Genomic DNA, 15,424 nt, shown 5'->3' on the forward strand with positions numbered 1-15,424 from the left:
CTGTATAATAATTTATTATAGTCTATGCTTTCAACTAAGTTCCCCATTACAAAAACACCTCTCAAGAAAGTGTGTTAATTCCAGATCACATGACCTGCTCCACATGATGTCATTTCCTCCTGAAGAAAAGACTGGCCAGACTCCAAGGCTTTCTGAGTTATTTGATAGTAGTGTGTGAGTCAAGAGTGGATTTATGACATGTCAGCAGGTTTACTACAATATCTTTATAAATAAATTTCAATTTCTCTCAATTGCATATATAATATTTTAGAAGAATATTTCTGTAAAAATGCCATGTGGTGTTTGGTTATAGGCAGTCATGTTGATTTTCGGCCTGAAAACAGCAAAAATGTCAACTATGATACAAAAAGTCCCGCAATTACATATTGATCCAGTAATAAATTCAACAAATGTTTCAATAGTTAAATGAAAACACCTTACATGCAAAAAACAGTAAAATAAAACAATTTTATTGGGTTTACAAGAAAAATAATAACTATCTCAGTTAATTTGAACATTTGTTTTACTCTCTAAAAAAATAATCTTCGGGCTCAACAAGATAACACACCAATCTTTCTGAACTATGTAAACTTTTTATTGTCAAATGTTTTATTATCATTCATATAATAATTATTATTCATATTATTATACTTGTTCAACCACCAAACTACACTGAATCAGAAGAACTAGCTTTTCCTCTGCAATCACAGATATTTTTATTTACCGGTCTGAACCCTCTAAAACTGTCCAAGTTAGGAAATGGGACCTGAAATCTTGAATCAATGTGAAGAAAAATTAAGACAACTCAACTGAAGTTTAGTTTTAAATCAACCATTGCAAAAATTTTAGTCTAAATGACACAATATTAAGTTGATACAATTACCAACATTATAATGTCAGCCCAATCCATCAAAATAATGTGTGCAACTTAAAAGGAATATCTAAATTAGTAAAATATGTTTTCAAATCATGCAGCCGTGTATTTAATTAAGTGGATGCAATAGGTCATAGTGTTGATTCTTAGGATATAATACATGGCATATGGTTCCAGTAAGGTACATTGCAATTTTTCTTTTCCTTTTTTTTTTTTTTGTGGATTACATTTGTCTTGTGTTGGTTGGCTTCACACATGATTGTAGGGAATCTGTCAGTGTGTTAACTGGAAAAATATCTTTTTAATTCAGAGAGAACAATCAGCATAAGGAAAGTAGGGCTGTGAGCTGTTTGGAGCTGGATGGCATCCATTCTGCCAAATAATAACCTTAAGATAGATGGGATTTCTTCTCCAGCTCTGTTTTTCTGTGACTACAGCATTTACGTTTTCTTTTGTAAATGGCAAAACACAAAACATGTAACATAATTAATTGTTACTATGCTACCAAAATGCCTTTAATAATGTTCGTGCATTAATGCTGGCTGATAAATATTACCTTACCTCATATGGTCACACTAAAATATTCCATCATAATTCTGTTTTATTGTATTAGTACTTTTCTTTCATTTATTTTATGTCAGCTTTACACATTTTAAAATACAACTATGAAACACTTTCCCAATAACATGGTCTACTGTTTAAGGCAGTCAGTTCAAATAAAATCAGCCAATCATTTTAATTCCAGTTCTTTAATTTCAGACTGCTGTGATTATGTGTATTATGTGACAGTCATGGCTTGTCTTGCTAAAACAAAACCTCAGAGTTCAAATCAGTTTTCTATTGAAAAGTATGAAACATTTTAATATAATAATTCACAACGTTACATGCTTCCACTGAACAATATGTCTTACAATCGTACATAGAATAACCACATGCAGTGTGCTTTCCAGAGTCGGGCCTGTAGGACTGCACAGCGAACTAAAAAAAATATCTTTCATTTTGCAAAGTAAACAGCCTGTGACTTTAAAATAACAAACCACAGAAAGATTTGATCATGAAAAAGCCTCAGCAGAGAAAAAGAATGTGTCTATAAACCTGAAGTCAGTGTGCTTCTGCAGTTTCTCACATAAGGTGAAAACAATTTATGAACTGACATGATGACGCTAACAAAGATAATGCTGTCATGGCAACAGATGCTGCATACTTCAAGCTATATCTGAGTGAGTGGATGGGCACAATGAATTCACTGATGACTGCAAGCTGCTTTGTCATTATTTTCATCAAACTTATTCACAGGGATATTTAACCTTCGCTCTCACCGCGAGTCCAAGCTAACAGTGTGACCAAAGCTGTTCCGAGGGGCTCACCAGTAACACCACACCGAGCAAAACTCCTAAGCAGCTAAAGAGAATAGTCCACTGATGTTTTGGTGTGATCCCATGTCACAACCACATCCTCAGCAGCAGGAGGCTGAACAGTGCGCAGATGTAGTGGAGTGTGGTGGGATGCCAGAGGGGGGTGCTGTTACATAGGTCTGAGTCACAGCAGTGGATTCGCACCCCTGGCAGCTCTTGTTGCTGGCAGTGTCTGGACGTAGCACAGCCACTGGTCAGGACGATACCGAGAGCCGCTGCAGGGAACAGAGGAGGCGAAGATGGTCAGTCAATCACTCAGACAGTCAGATAAGAGTGATGAGCTGGTGTTTGGCTCAGCAGGAAAAAAAAAAGCAGAAGTAAGCACCAAATACAGCAAGTGTATAATGAGGAAGACATTTAGAGATCTTCACTCCACAGGAAATGTCAACACAGCTGAGAAACTAATCCCTTGACAAGAAGTAAATTTAACACTCTTAAATACTGTAAATAAACACATTATCACCATACTGTAAAGCATATATACTGATAACACCTTTATGTAATTGGGATAATGCTAAAAATATATTAAGAGAAGGGCATTTTAGCAGTAGCATGTCAAACACAAGCAATCACTTCTCTCTGGGCTGCACTTGCATTGGAGATTCTCTGACATCTGGATGTCATGTCATCTTTAATTTTTTATTAATAGTACTAAATTAAACCAGGGCCTTTAAATTCATTTGGTGTGCACCTCACCCAGTTGGCAGTCGGATTGTCCTGGTTTATTAAGCAGTTTTGATATTTTGGTTCGTTGAAATCCTGAGAGCCAGTAGGTTAATTAATTGATGCAGCATTTGAATTTGATAATTTATTTAAAACAGCAGTACCAGGCATCAATAAGGTCTAAATAAATGTGAGTCCTTGCCATATTTAATACAGCTCTTAGACACTTTTCATATCATTGTGGCTTTTTTTTCTATGTTTCTACTGTTTTCAAAGAATATTTGTTTGTCAGCCTAGAGGAACAGTCACTTCGTATTTCAGTACACATACTGTACAGGGATGTGACAAAAAAAACTCTTTAATCTTGAATATCTAAGATGATATATGCTGTTCTATGATGGAATCTGGCTGATAACTGTCATGATTTGTAGTTAATAACACCTCTGCTGTTTCTAACTTGGCATCCCCAGAGACAGAAGTGGTTTTTATTCATACAAATCCAAATTAAAAACAGAGTAATCCTCCAAGTATGAGCAGCAGGTCCAACATTAAAAGATTAGTTGGACTTTGTCTGTCTGTTTTCAAAATGATCCTAAAGTGGATTTTTCTACATTGTTTATGGATTGTTTCATATTGCTAATTATGGCAAATGAATGAATAACATAACCTCATTTGCTTATTTTGTAGATTAGTACAGTAATAAAAGGTGTTACAGTGTCAATGGTATGTGAGATTACAGCATGCGCATTGTCAAGTTTTGTGGTGTTTTTAGTAAGCAAATTATGGTTCTTAGCTTAATATCACACAGTAACAGAACTCCACATTTTTCTCTGTCAATAGTCTTTACATCAGTTCCAGGCTGGAGTCAGATAAGTTCAGAGGAGAAGGACACTGGCCTTGTAACATACATCTGAGGACAAAGGGAGACCTAAACTCTAAGACTCTTATGGAACTTTATCAGCATCTGTTTGATTTGGGTCTGGCGGGGTCACATGAAGATTAACAGGCTGGCTCGCCACAGATTACTACCAAGACACTGCTTCAAGATTTTGACAAAATGCGTGTCACAGTGTGTCTGACAGGCGTTCGTCAGTTCTTGTCTGAGCTTGCTGTTTCTCTGAGCGAATGGAAAAAGGTGCCTCATCAGCCCTTTGGACGTGAGCAGATTCTGGAGACGTCAAGCAGAGAAACAGCTGGATTGTCTACGCTTCTGTGGATAAACTCGTCTGACCATCACCATCCTGTCGCGGATGTCCACATCCTCTGTTTGACTTAACATCAAACAATGAATGACTTATAATTTACTCAGCAAAGCACACCAAAGCAGCATTATGTAACCATCCTCTGCGCAGGGAGAAATAGAATATTCACATCAGAGGACAAAGAACATTTACATGAAAGTACGATTAAAAATGATTATGCCAATGTCCAGTGGCACGTCAGCGTGAGTTCATCATGATTTAATAATCTGCGGCCCCATAAATATTCTCCAAAAATGTATCATGCACAAGCGCATTAGCTCACTGAGTGAGAGGATAAAGGGGAGAGAAGATAATCATGAAATATGGTTCACGAAAGGTTTTACTCACTGCTCTCTGTCTTGATGCAGAAACGGTGTTTGAAGCCCTTGTGTGAGTGGGTGCAGGTGATGACCTCGGGGTTGGAGCAGCCCACGTCCACGTATCTCTGACCCTGGATGATGTTGCAGCCATAGCACTGCAGCCCCTGGACTGCAAGACAAATACACAACAATAAATGCACGAGAAGAGTGAATTAAGCGCAGTTTGACATGACGTGCCAGCTTCCTTGCTATATTTGGCATATGGTAAAAAAAACTCAAAAACATACACACACAGCAGAATCTGTTCGTTATTGTTAGCCATGTTGCTCAAAATGACTGGAAGAGACAATTTGGTGTCTGCTGAGGTCCAGAGAGAACATGTGGTGAACAGTTGGAGCAGCACATACCACCTCTCTGAATGTTTATGAGATTTCTTTGAGGGAAACAAATGAAATCAATTCAAAGATTTGAACTGATTTGCAAAGATTTGCCTTGTCTGCCAAATTTATTCTGCATCTAAAACATGACATTTTGAAAAAAAAAAGGGATGTAACATTCAGTTGCATGCCATTTACCAACATTAATGAGCTCTTCTTTTATCATAATCCAGCTTCAGGTCTTGACTGCTGCCCTGCTTTGTTAATGTGCGTCTTTACAACATTATAGCTTTACTTTTTGCAAAGCATCATTACACTGCTAATTTGTTCATTAATTGCCACAACCATCCCCCCTCTGTTCCATATAACAGATTAAACTGGTGCATTTGAATGTTTGGCATCACAGCTTCTGCTTTTTGGATTTCTGTTAATTATATTGTTTTTGTGGTGTTGGTTTGAAAATGAACCTATCAAAATATAACTGCCAGACTTGTTTTTAGTCTCCTTCAGTTCTTACTTTTGCTGGTGGAAGATATCCAATCTAACAAGACCCAACTTCGGTTTTGGTAATAGTGATACTTCAAAGCGACATCCACAACTCCAAATCTACATCAGAGACATATGCACTGACTCTAGCTTTAATTATCCTGAAAAGGGCTGGAGAAGTAGACTTCAGTTGCAGCATCAATGTCCTTCTTCCTGAAGCTATGCAGCATGAAACACTGCAAATGAGTTCACTCCAAAGCAGTCTTTCAGCTATTCAACTGAAGACAACATCTTGACTAGTTTCTTAAGACAAGTATAGCACCTTCTCTTCTCTTCTCTTCTCTTCTCTTCTCTTCTCTTCTCTTCTCTTCTCTTCTCTTCTCTTCTCTTCTCTTCTCTTCTCTTCTCTTCTCATCCATTCTTAAGGGTGACTCACCCTCAGTGGTAGTACACCCCATCCAAAGCTGTCTGCCTGCCAGCTGCAGCTTGTGATCTCAAAGCCATGTCTCTTCCACTCAACACACTATAAGTGGTGGAAGCTAAAGCAAAGAAAAGGACTCGCAAGGCACTAGAACATCATGCAGCTAGTTTATGCTGTTTGCTTCAATCTAAAAATGAAAAGACTCAGTAAACATGATCAGCTGCCAAAATAGGTTTTGGTCAGTGTTCAGCTAGAAGAGGCGCTGGCACTGATTGGATCACAATACAGTGGAAGTTAAAGTAAATCTTTAAAGAAATAAAATGCTCCAAGGAATGCTTTCACCTTAAATTCCCCTCTCTACCCGTGCAACTGTCTCTCCTCTCAAGTGTCTAACTCTTAAGAAAGTAAGGCTAAGCCTCAGCAGAACAAATCCACTAGAGCTTAAAGGGATTGTCCATGAATTCAAACCCCTCACATACCTGCCTGACCTCCAAAAGCCTACACACAGAAGATGGAAGATCAGCTTTGGCTGAAACCAATCCCCCCTCTTTATCTGTGCAGCCGTGTGGACTCAGTGTGAGGGCAGGGAGCGGACGCCAGCCTCTCGCTGCCTCTGCTCTGTTAAATAGCCCACCAAAAGCTCTGATGGAGCTTTCGGGAGCAAACTAATCCCAGGCAAATGCTCTTAGAAAAATCACTTTAGAAATCTGCTGGAATCAATGTAAAGCCTCACAGGGGCACAGAGCACATGCCAGTCTGCAGGGGATGTGTCATATTCCCCTGTTGGTGATACACCATGTAGTGAAAGCTCTCATAAATACTGCAGTATGTCATTGGAGGGGGGCAATGGAAATAAACAGCAGTGGAATGGTCATTTACATCTGGCAAATAACCTGATGTAACAATTTAACGTGTTGTGATGTTACACAGCACTCATGAAACATTGAAAAGCTGCCTGGTATGAGCATTTGTCAACATAATGAGGGCATATTAGAAACACATCCAGCTCCCGTGGTACAGTGTAATTTATTGTGAGTGTATACCAGGTCCTCTCCCAGTATGCTTTGCAAATGTTGATTAACTCTCAATTTATTGTGACCTAAATCTAGTTTTATTAATTATTGGAGTCGAGCACATGCAAACACCGCATTCCTATTCATCATCTTTCTTTCTTTTTTAAACTGAGCCAATTATAGTCATAATACTATTATATGCTTCATACATTTTTTAGAGAAACAGTTTAACAAGAAGACAGTTGAAAAGGAAAGTTAAGCATAACAAAAAATGTTTTTAAGAATCATTATGAGAACACATGGATTACATTTGGTGGAGATTATTGCCTTCCTGTCTCATCATACTGAGTTTTTTTTTCTTTCCAAGGAGCACTGATATGAATGCATGCACATAATTAGCTTCTAATACTCCATAAACACATTAGAAACAAACACGTGCAGGACGATTGCTGTATTCAAGAATTATAAATACATATTATATTAAATTATATGCTATTGTGGTTTCCTGCCGAGTGTAATTTTCTAATATTCCTTTGATTAATTTCATTAATTTCTATGGGTGTATTAAAAATATTCAACGTGTTTTCAAAAGTGCGCTCAGCAAGCTGTATTGTTTTAAATCACAGATGCTGGATTGCATTCATGTGTTTGTTCATGGATTATATTTCTCACATTACAATATTATGTCTTATCCATACCATCGTATTCCAGTGATACATTCATTTTCAACAGAAATAATTTTGAAGTCCAAACTGTTTATAACTGTTCTTACATACATGCCGTCATGTGCTGCCTCATCAGCTACCTTTCATGGATGTTGCCATATCAGTAAACATCCTATCAATAATCAGGAGCTTACTTCACCTTTGTGTCTGGAGTTCAGATCAGAGGTTATCTGACTCAGAGAAAGCACAGAGGTTCAAATAAAGCAAAGCGACATCTCAGCACACAGCATCACCCCGTTTTCTTTTTGTTTGGCACCCACTGACACTAAGGTTAGAGCCGAGCCGAGCCAGGTCAATGGTTATTGCTCTACAGGGAAATTTAGGCTGCCTCTTATGGACAATACTTACACAGACATAGATTTTAACTCCCAGGTCAATTACACTCAGAACAAAGGCATATTTATTGGAACCACTTCCAAACACGGTCGTTCATTATATTAATGTTATCTGTTCTGCTGTTGCTCTGTTCACCAGTCTGTTTCCTACTCTTCTACGTCTGTGTTACTGTAATATTTTACAGACATTTAAAGTTGATGCTTATAATACTTTTGTTGCATTTATGTGCCGCAGCATGTTACATATATGACTACATCATGATATTGATTACTTTGCCTGAAAAAGGCTGTCGTAAAATGATGATTATTAGGTCTGATTAGTGCACACACACATGTATGCACAAACATATGCAGCCTGTACATGTGTCTAAATCCACTGCAAAATGCACAAAACATTTAAATACCAAAACATATTTTACCCACCTTGTGCCAAGCAGAGTGTCCAAACCAAGATAAATCCAAACCCATACACCAGCCAGGTATGTAAAGTCATGGATGCAGCACAGTAGTGACGGTCAGTGGTCTGTGCTGGAGGAGAGATGGACAGAGATTTCCCCTGCTCTCATCTAACAGTCCACCACAACAGACAGAGAGAGAAATCTAGCACAGATCCCACTTTTCCAAGCCCTGAGCAGCCCGACAGTCTCTCTCCACTCCTGCCTCAGCGAAGCTCGTGCACTGTCTGAGTGAACTGCCAGAGAGTCCAGAGAGAGAGGGAGCCAACCATCCAAGCAGTCAGTCAGCTCAGCAGCCAGTCAGGCAAAGAGGCGAGGACGAGGGCGGAAGATGATTGACTGAAGGAGCCAAACAAATGGATGTCTTCCTCAGTGGTCTCCTCACGTCCTGAAGGTGGTAGAAGGAGTGGTTTGATCACAAAAAGTGAAAAATAAGAAAATCCTCTCCTCTCTCATGTCACCTCCCGTAGGAGAGAAAAGAAAGAAACATCTCCTCTCATCACACAGATGAAAACAAACAGTGGAGCTTTGAGTGTGGTCCTTTTCCAGTTGAGGAAAACACATCAGTCAGGATTAATTCCTGATTGATAATCCATCGCTTCTAATAATAGCCGTATCACAATGTGTTAAAAGCCCAGGCGCTAAATGGGATGGCACACAGGGGTGCAGATTGGTGTGTGCATGTGTGTGTCTCAGAAAAGGGAGCAAAGCCAACGGACTCGCAAGCACACACGCACACACACTTACCTCAATAGGGCAGGTTATCTGTGCTTGGTGTATCACTACACTCCTGCATTGGGGAGAAAATTCTATCTAATCAAGAATTAAAGACTAAATCCTTTCTTAGAGACTGTAATGCCAGAGGATAAGGCAGGCTTTGTGGTAAGCCCTCATTCCCTCCCCACCCAAAAGCAACATATGGTCTGGCCTGATAGATGGCTGCCAATGATTGCTATCATTCATATTAAGGCATATTTACAGGGACAAGGGCAGATTTTGTCCACATATGCTATAATTATGAGGGTGCCGCACATAAGCTGAGCCATTAGAGGTCATTTGCAAAACAAACAAAGGCTAATCTTGTCCCACAGTTCATCCGTTCTTGTTAAGTTTCTGCACACACATGCACATAAAAACTCGGTTTTTGTTTGCAACTGTGTGCAGCTGTGTGCGAGTTGCCTCTGCTCTTTGTGCTTTTTATTTATGACTCATTGTTTGCGTGAGTGTGTGCGAAAGAAAAACAAGGCGAGAGAACAGAAACGCCAGCAGAGTGTATTATCTGCGTGAAGCACGAGGCTCATGTGGACAGTTGTGCGTGTGCAAAGATGTTGATTATTAAGATGCTGTGTAAATCTTCATTTGTGCTTGTGTGACCTCACAAGAAGTGACTTCTTTCGCTTTCCAAAATGCTGAATAATATTCATAAAACACACGCATGCACAACTCAGCATTCCAAGATTTGTCATGGTCAGGGATGGCAAATCTACAGTGTGAAATTCTCTTTTTGCATAACACAACCAAACGGAGAGATGTGAAGTATGAAAGAGCAGTTCTTTTAAAAGTCCCAGTGCTGATGTGCACATGCAATTTTTGTCTCAACCTTTTTCCCTTCTTCTCTCAGCCCTTATTCATTTATATTCTGCTGAGCTGCTTGAGTTTTTGAGTGATAAAGCCATAAAAGGGAGAGTGAGAGAAGGATGGACTCGGAGAGGGGAAGAGGAGGTCCAGCAGTACTACAATGATGAAAGTGAGTCTTCCCGGAGCTGCTCCTGACTTATCTTATGACACACAATGGCTGCTTTAAATACCCTTGAAGTCCCCTGCGGTGGCGAAAGAGTGACAGTGACGAGAATAGGGAAGACTTCGTGGCTTTAAATTCTTGATGAAATTGCAATTAAGACACCAGAAGAAGAAGTGAGCCCGAGGCTGTGCAAGCCACAACCAAAAAGAAACAACAAGGATGTGGGGAGGAAATACATGAAAAGTTAATTCTGCTCTGTGGGCTTTAATTCTGGGCATCTGTCATCGCACATAACCGTCCTGTGAAACTGTGGAAGAGATGAAACTGAAAATGGTCATTAAGTCTTCACCACAGCCCAGCGGGCTCTCGGCAGTGTTAATGAGCAGTAATCCAGTAGTGTTTGACCACATTACTCCACAACATGGACGGATATTCTGGTGGCGATGTGCGGCAGAGTCAAAACAAAAGCCCAGAGACTGCACAGAGAGCAGTGAGCTTTGACACTGATTCAGGGACTTTGATGCTCCACCGCTTTTGGCTGGTCGTAGAAATCCTCAGGGGTCTCTTTTGCTCCCCCCTTTAGGGACAGTTTTTGTGCATTTGTCACGTGTCACGATTATCGCCTTAATGCTGGCACTAGCTGTAAGATTAACTGCGGGAGCTGTGAAGGGAAACTGCCTTTTAGCACCCAGAATATCAAGTAATTGAAAGTTTGACCGAATGTATGTGCCTCTGCAGTTTTACAGTAAAGGGAGTGCAAAGCTGGATTCTCCTTAAACAGCAAAGGAGACATCTAAGCAAAAGGCTTATGTTCAGCTGCAGAAATGTGGGCACTTCTGAATTTCACTTTATGGCCTTTTAAAGTACAGCTCCTATCATTTTTATGTGAATTCCCTGAGACTATTTCCACACAGTCCATGCATTCAAAGTACAATACAATGTATTATTAACATGTCTTCTTGCTTTCTTGCAAGTGATTGGTCATTTTTGCAAAACATATCCCCAAGTGCTGTATTGTTTTTTGCATGTTTGAATCCTTTGATCAAAAATCATCAAATTTATCTAGTTGAAATCTTTATTATTTATTATTTTTATTGTCTATTTTTATTTTCCAATTTATTTTCTAGTTCATTTAATTCTCTTTTATCCTTTATTCATCTACTTTTTAATGTATTTATTTTACTTACTTGCTATTGCAACTATTATTGTTATCATTTTTAACCACATGTTTATGGTTTTCCCCTCTATTTTTTTATTCCATTTGTTCTTTCCCTTACTTAGATGTTGCTTACTTGATGATGATGATGATGATTATTATTATTAATACTACTAGTAGTAGTAGTAATATTTTAGCCTTTTTTTCTGAATTCAATCCAGCCAATGCACTAGTGAGACTTTCCATTTACTGACCTAATAAGCTACATCAGTCCATCACGGAGGGTCCATCGAAGCTACCGGGTTAGCATAATTATAAGTCTTCTCAAGCATGTAAGCGCTGCTCCTTTCAGCATCTTATCAGCCTGTGGCATCTAGTGTGACACGGTCCAATCAGTGGCCAGATATTTTGTGCATGGCTGCTCTGTCTCTTTGCCTCGGGGTAAAGCCCAGGGCCCTCTCGCCATCTGCTGCTGTCACTAGGGGTGGCACTATTACAGTCACAGTGCAGTGTCCAAGACCAGGCTTTCACTACTGCCTTGAGATCTGTCTCCCTCACCAGGTTATTCACAGCAGCATGATGCACACTGGTTGTTGGTCTTGAGGCATATTGTGCAGAGAATGTAAGTAGAAACTGCAGTTTTGCATCTGTGTACAACAGGTGAGTATCCAAAATAAATGACAATTTGGTAATCTGAGTTAATATGATATTAACATGAATGTATGTGTACATATTGATATATATCAATATGTACACATACATTTATATACACACACACATACAGTATATCTATGCATACATACATACATACATACAGAGAGTAAGTAGTATACGTAAAGTAAGTATACATAAGTACATAAGTACACATAAAGAGACTTTTCTCAGGTTCAGCATTCACAGTAATTCTCACATTCAGCAGCTGGGATATAATCTTTTCACGAGATGTAACTCCAAAGCTGATATTTCCTCCCATTCAGCCATTTAAAACTTTCTGAGGAGCTGTTATCAGATTTCTGAGATTAATTTGCCCCTTGGATGTATAGCATCTGGCATGGCAAATCAGACCAGCATTTGAAGGCTTGCTGAAGGGACTTGCCTGCCTGATATGCTGCAAGTACATCAGTCGCAACACTAATTGGATGTTTGGACTATTTTTAAAAGGTCCACTGAACCCACGGCCAGCTTTTTGAAGAGCGGCTGATAAATAATTGAATCGACACAGATAGGCTGAGAGAATATTTAACTGCTACCCCCATTTAAAAGCTTAGCTTTACGGACCATCAGCTCAATAATCTCTTAATTTAAACATTCAGCTCAATCTCCAAGGCTTAGAGGCAGCATCTGCCACACACACCCATCTTTATGAAAATCCAACCTGAGACATGTTGACATCTGTTTCCCTAATGACATTCATTCAGTGTCCATTTAGTCACTGACTGCTTGGTGAACTCGTATGCTTATGAGCAAACTAAAGCCATGTTACAGCAGACACAATTTACATTACAGGGTTTTTAAAGGTCAGATATTCCACTGCAAGTCAGGATGCGGCTTAGCTCGGCCTACACTAAGTCCACATAAATCAAAAATGATTTAAAAATCTTATCATCATACTCTGTGAAATAAATCACAGGCCTCCCAGGAGGATTTCTAAGAGGTGGGTTCTTTCATTCAGCGACTCTCCTATTAAGAAAATCAAAGCATGCTCCTCCATCTCCTCTTTCAAGTGTCCTATATATTAAAAGCCTCATGAATAATAAACATTATCAAAAAAGAAACTGTCTAAAGCGCATCATGTGGGGATGAAGCAGTGAACCAGGAGGGCTTGTGGGAAACTGAGAGTTAAGACAGTGCCAGGAGCTTTGGAGGCTGACCTGAGAGCACACTGATGCCAACACCCGGTTTATTTGGATGCCAAGTTGAACCCACCACAGCGTCCCCTCTGCTGCCAGCTTCATATCTTAATCCCTTTAGGTTTTATCACTCAAATCGCCCATCAGGACAAAAGGGGATCCTATAGGTGACTTGGTGCACCTCCTGAATAAACCCTGCATCCCTCTCATCCTCCCGAACAGATTTGGTCCGTGGCCACCTCAGCCAGGCTGTGTGAGGGAATATGAATGGCATTAGCTCCAGGCTGTTGCCATGGTGTTGACTTATTTACTGTACATCAGCCCACTGACTTCAAACAGCGCAGTACACGTTCTGGCTGCCATATTACTGTCAGTGTTATCATCCAAAGGACACATTTCCACTGGGTGATTTAAAAAATTAAACTGAGGCTGGTTATAAACAACTGAAGTTTATGAGCAAATGCAAAACGTGCTCTAAGCCGAAGACACACTGACCAACAGAAAGTATGCCAAGATATTTTCATGCACGCTTTTATGTGTTGGTTTTAATTAATGCGCTTAATAAAATAAGTGCATTCCCATGAGATCAAAAGATGCTTCAGATCAGAAAAGCGTGGCTGAGATCTTCATATTGATTCCTAATGAATAACATGCTCAGAGTTCTGTGGGCTTTTTGATGTTTTTGGCAGCTGTTTTCTTGAGAAGCAGCTGCACTTGAATTTTAATGGAATGTCATATGACATTTAAATAGGCCCAATAATCAATGTGCAAGAAAAAAAAGTAGAACATCAGTGAATGCATGCTAGAGACATCCAGGGAACACATTTTGTCAAAATTGCTTACCCCAAAGCCAAAAATGAGAACAAGAAACTCATATTTGATCTGATATTTGATCCCCTGACAGATGCATCCGGTTGTGTAAGATTAATTTTAATTCAAGCAAGTATATTCAGTATTATCTTTGTCGTGGAAAGATTTGTGAATGAAGGGCAAGCTCTGTTTTGCAATGTCATCAGCAATGGCGTGGTAAAGGAGTGATAAAAACTGCTTTGTGGCAAATGCTAGCACTATTTAAAGATTATGTTTTTTGGGGATTTTTTGGTCTTTGTTTTTGTGGAGGACAGCTGAAGGGAGGCAGAAAAGGGATTGAGAGGGAGCAAAGGGCAGCAACAGGACTAGAATGGAGTCAAACACAGGCTGCTGCAGCAAGACAGCCTTAATATTAATGCAGGTTTATATGTAATTTATATAGATGGCATTTAAGGACAGTATGCTAAAATTAGCACTGGTCATAATGCATGCTGGAATTTATCTTCTATCTCAGAGCCTGTGTTTGTGCAGTGGAGTAAAATCTTTTTTTTTTTTCCAGACAAATCTTGTAGCATATTTCAGGATTCCAGTAGCATAAGTGTGACAGTTGTTGCATGGATGGGTAGGCTTTGCCTGCCAAAATGTCCTATGCAGTCATATCATGAAAAATTATGCAAGAGAAAGAAATGCACTGAATGTTGCATGGCCCTACGAGTTCTGAGTAATATAAATATGTAACCATCGCACTAAAGTCATACTGGTACAATGCTTTTAATTTTCAAATAGATGCAAGTATTACCATCTTCTCATGGGTTTCAAGTAGGGATGTCTGATATTGGCTGTTTTGCCAATAACCGATATGATCTCGTCCAACTCTCAATATCAACCGATACCAATATATGTGGGCTATTTAACAAATTTTAGGTAACATCACATATCTCCTGTCGTGAAATTAACACGTCATGCCTAATTTTATCGTGATGTTTATTTTAACCTGTTAAATTCAAGATTATTCATGTAAATATACACGAAAGTGTTGGTTCTGTGGGTTAACATAAGAATATAGCAGGCAAATGTATTTTAACTATGAAAAATATCGTATTTTCAAAAGATAGTTATTTTCTGTTATATTGCAGTATTTGTTTGGAGGTCCAGTATTTGTTCTCTGTGAGTATATGTCATCAACATTAACTGGTGCCTTTTTGCTGTTGAAACTATGATATAGAGCTGATAACAGTTGTAAACGACAGCTTAATGACGGCTGTGATATTAGGAGGAAAACAAAACCTATTTCGGAAAATTTTGTTAAATGAAAGTTATCTTGTATAGTTTAAATTTATAAGTTGACAATCTCTCAACTACATAAAAAAAACGTTAAATTAAAAATTTAAGTCCACCTTAATTAGTAATCTATATCAACTTAGCTTTTGATGCGGCGCCTGCCATCATTGTCCGAGTGCATTATGGGAAACTGGCGGGCAACTTCGCACTCTTTTCTTCGGAAGCCACCGCCTGCCTTGAACCTTACCATTACCTCAAGCT

General features: G+C 39.1%; 1 protein-coding gene across 1 annotated transcript; it reads right to left on the reverse strand.

Moving 5' to 3' along the window:
* Positions 1–449: 449 nt before the first annotated feature.
* Positions 450–9,013, reverse strand: LOC118471273 (uncharacterized). The gene is made up of 3 exons (XM_035954893.2): positions 8,294–9,013; positions 4,542–4,682; positions 450–2,504 (listed from the first exon to the last, which is right to left on the reverse strand). The coding sequence occupies exons 1-3, from the start codon at positions 8,361–8,363 to the stop codon at positions 2,317–2,319; spliced, it is 399 nt and encodes a 132-aa protein (XP_035810786.1). The 5' UTR covers positions 8,364–9,013; the 3' UTR covers positions 450–2,316.
* Between the last annotated feature and the right edge of the window lie 6,411 nt (positions 9,014–15,424).

Source organism: Amphiprion ocellaris, chromosome 17, assembly GCF_022539595.1.
Source record: "Amphiprion ocellaris isolate individual 3 ecotype Okinawa chromosome 17, ASM2253959v1, whole genome shotgun sequence".
NCBI lineage: Eukaryota > Metazoa > Chordata > Actinopteri > Pomacentridae > Amphiprion > Amphiprion ocellaris.

What these genes read in the sequence shown, in the direction of transcription:
- LOC118471273 (XM_035954893.2), bottom strand. Translation starts at nt 8,363, where the DNA reads ATGACTTTACATACCTGGCTGGTGTATGGGTTTGGATTTATCTTGGTT. An exon ending in GACACTCTGCTTGGCACAAG is followed by an intron (nt 4,683 to 8,293) that starts GTGGGTAAAATA and finishes TTTGTCTTGCAG; the next exon opens with TCCAGGGGCTGCAGTGCTAT. An exon ending in CTGCATCAAGACAGAGAGCA is followed by an intron (nt 2,505 to 4,541) that starts GTGAGTAAAACC and finishes TGTTCCCTGCAG; the next exon opens with CGGCTCTCGGTATCGTCCTG.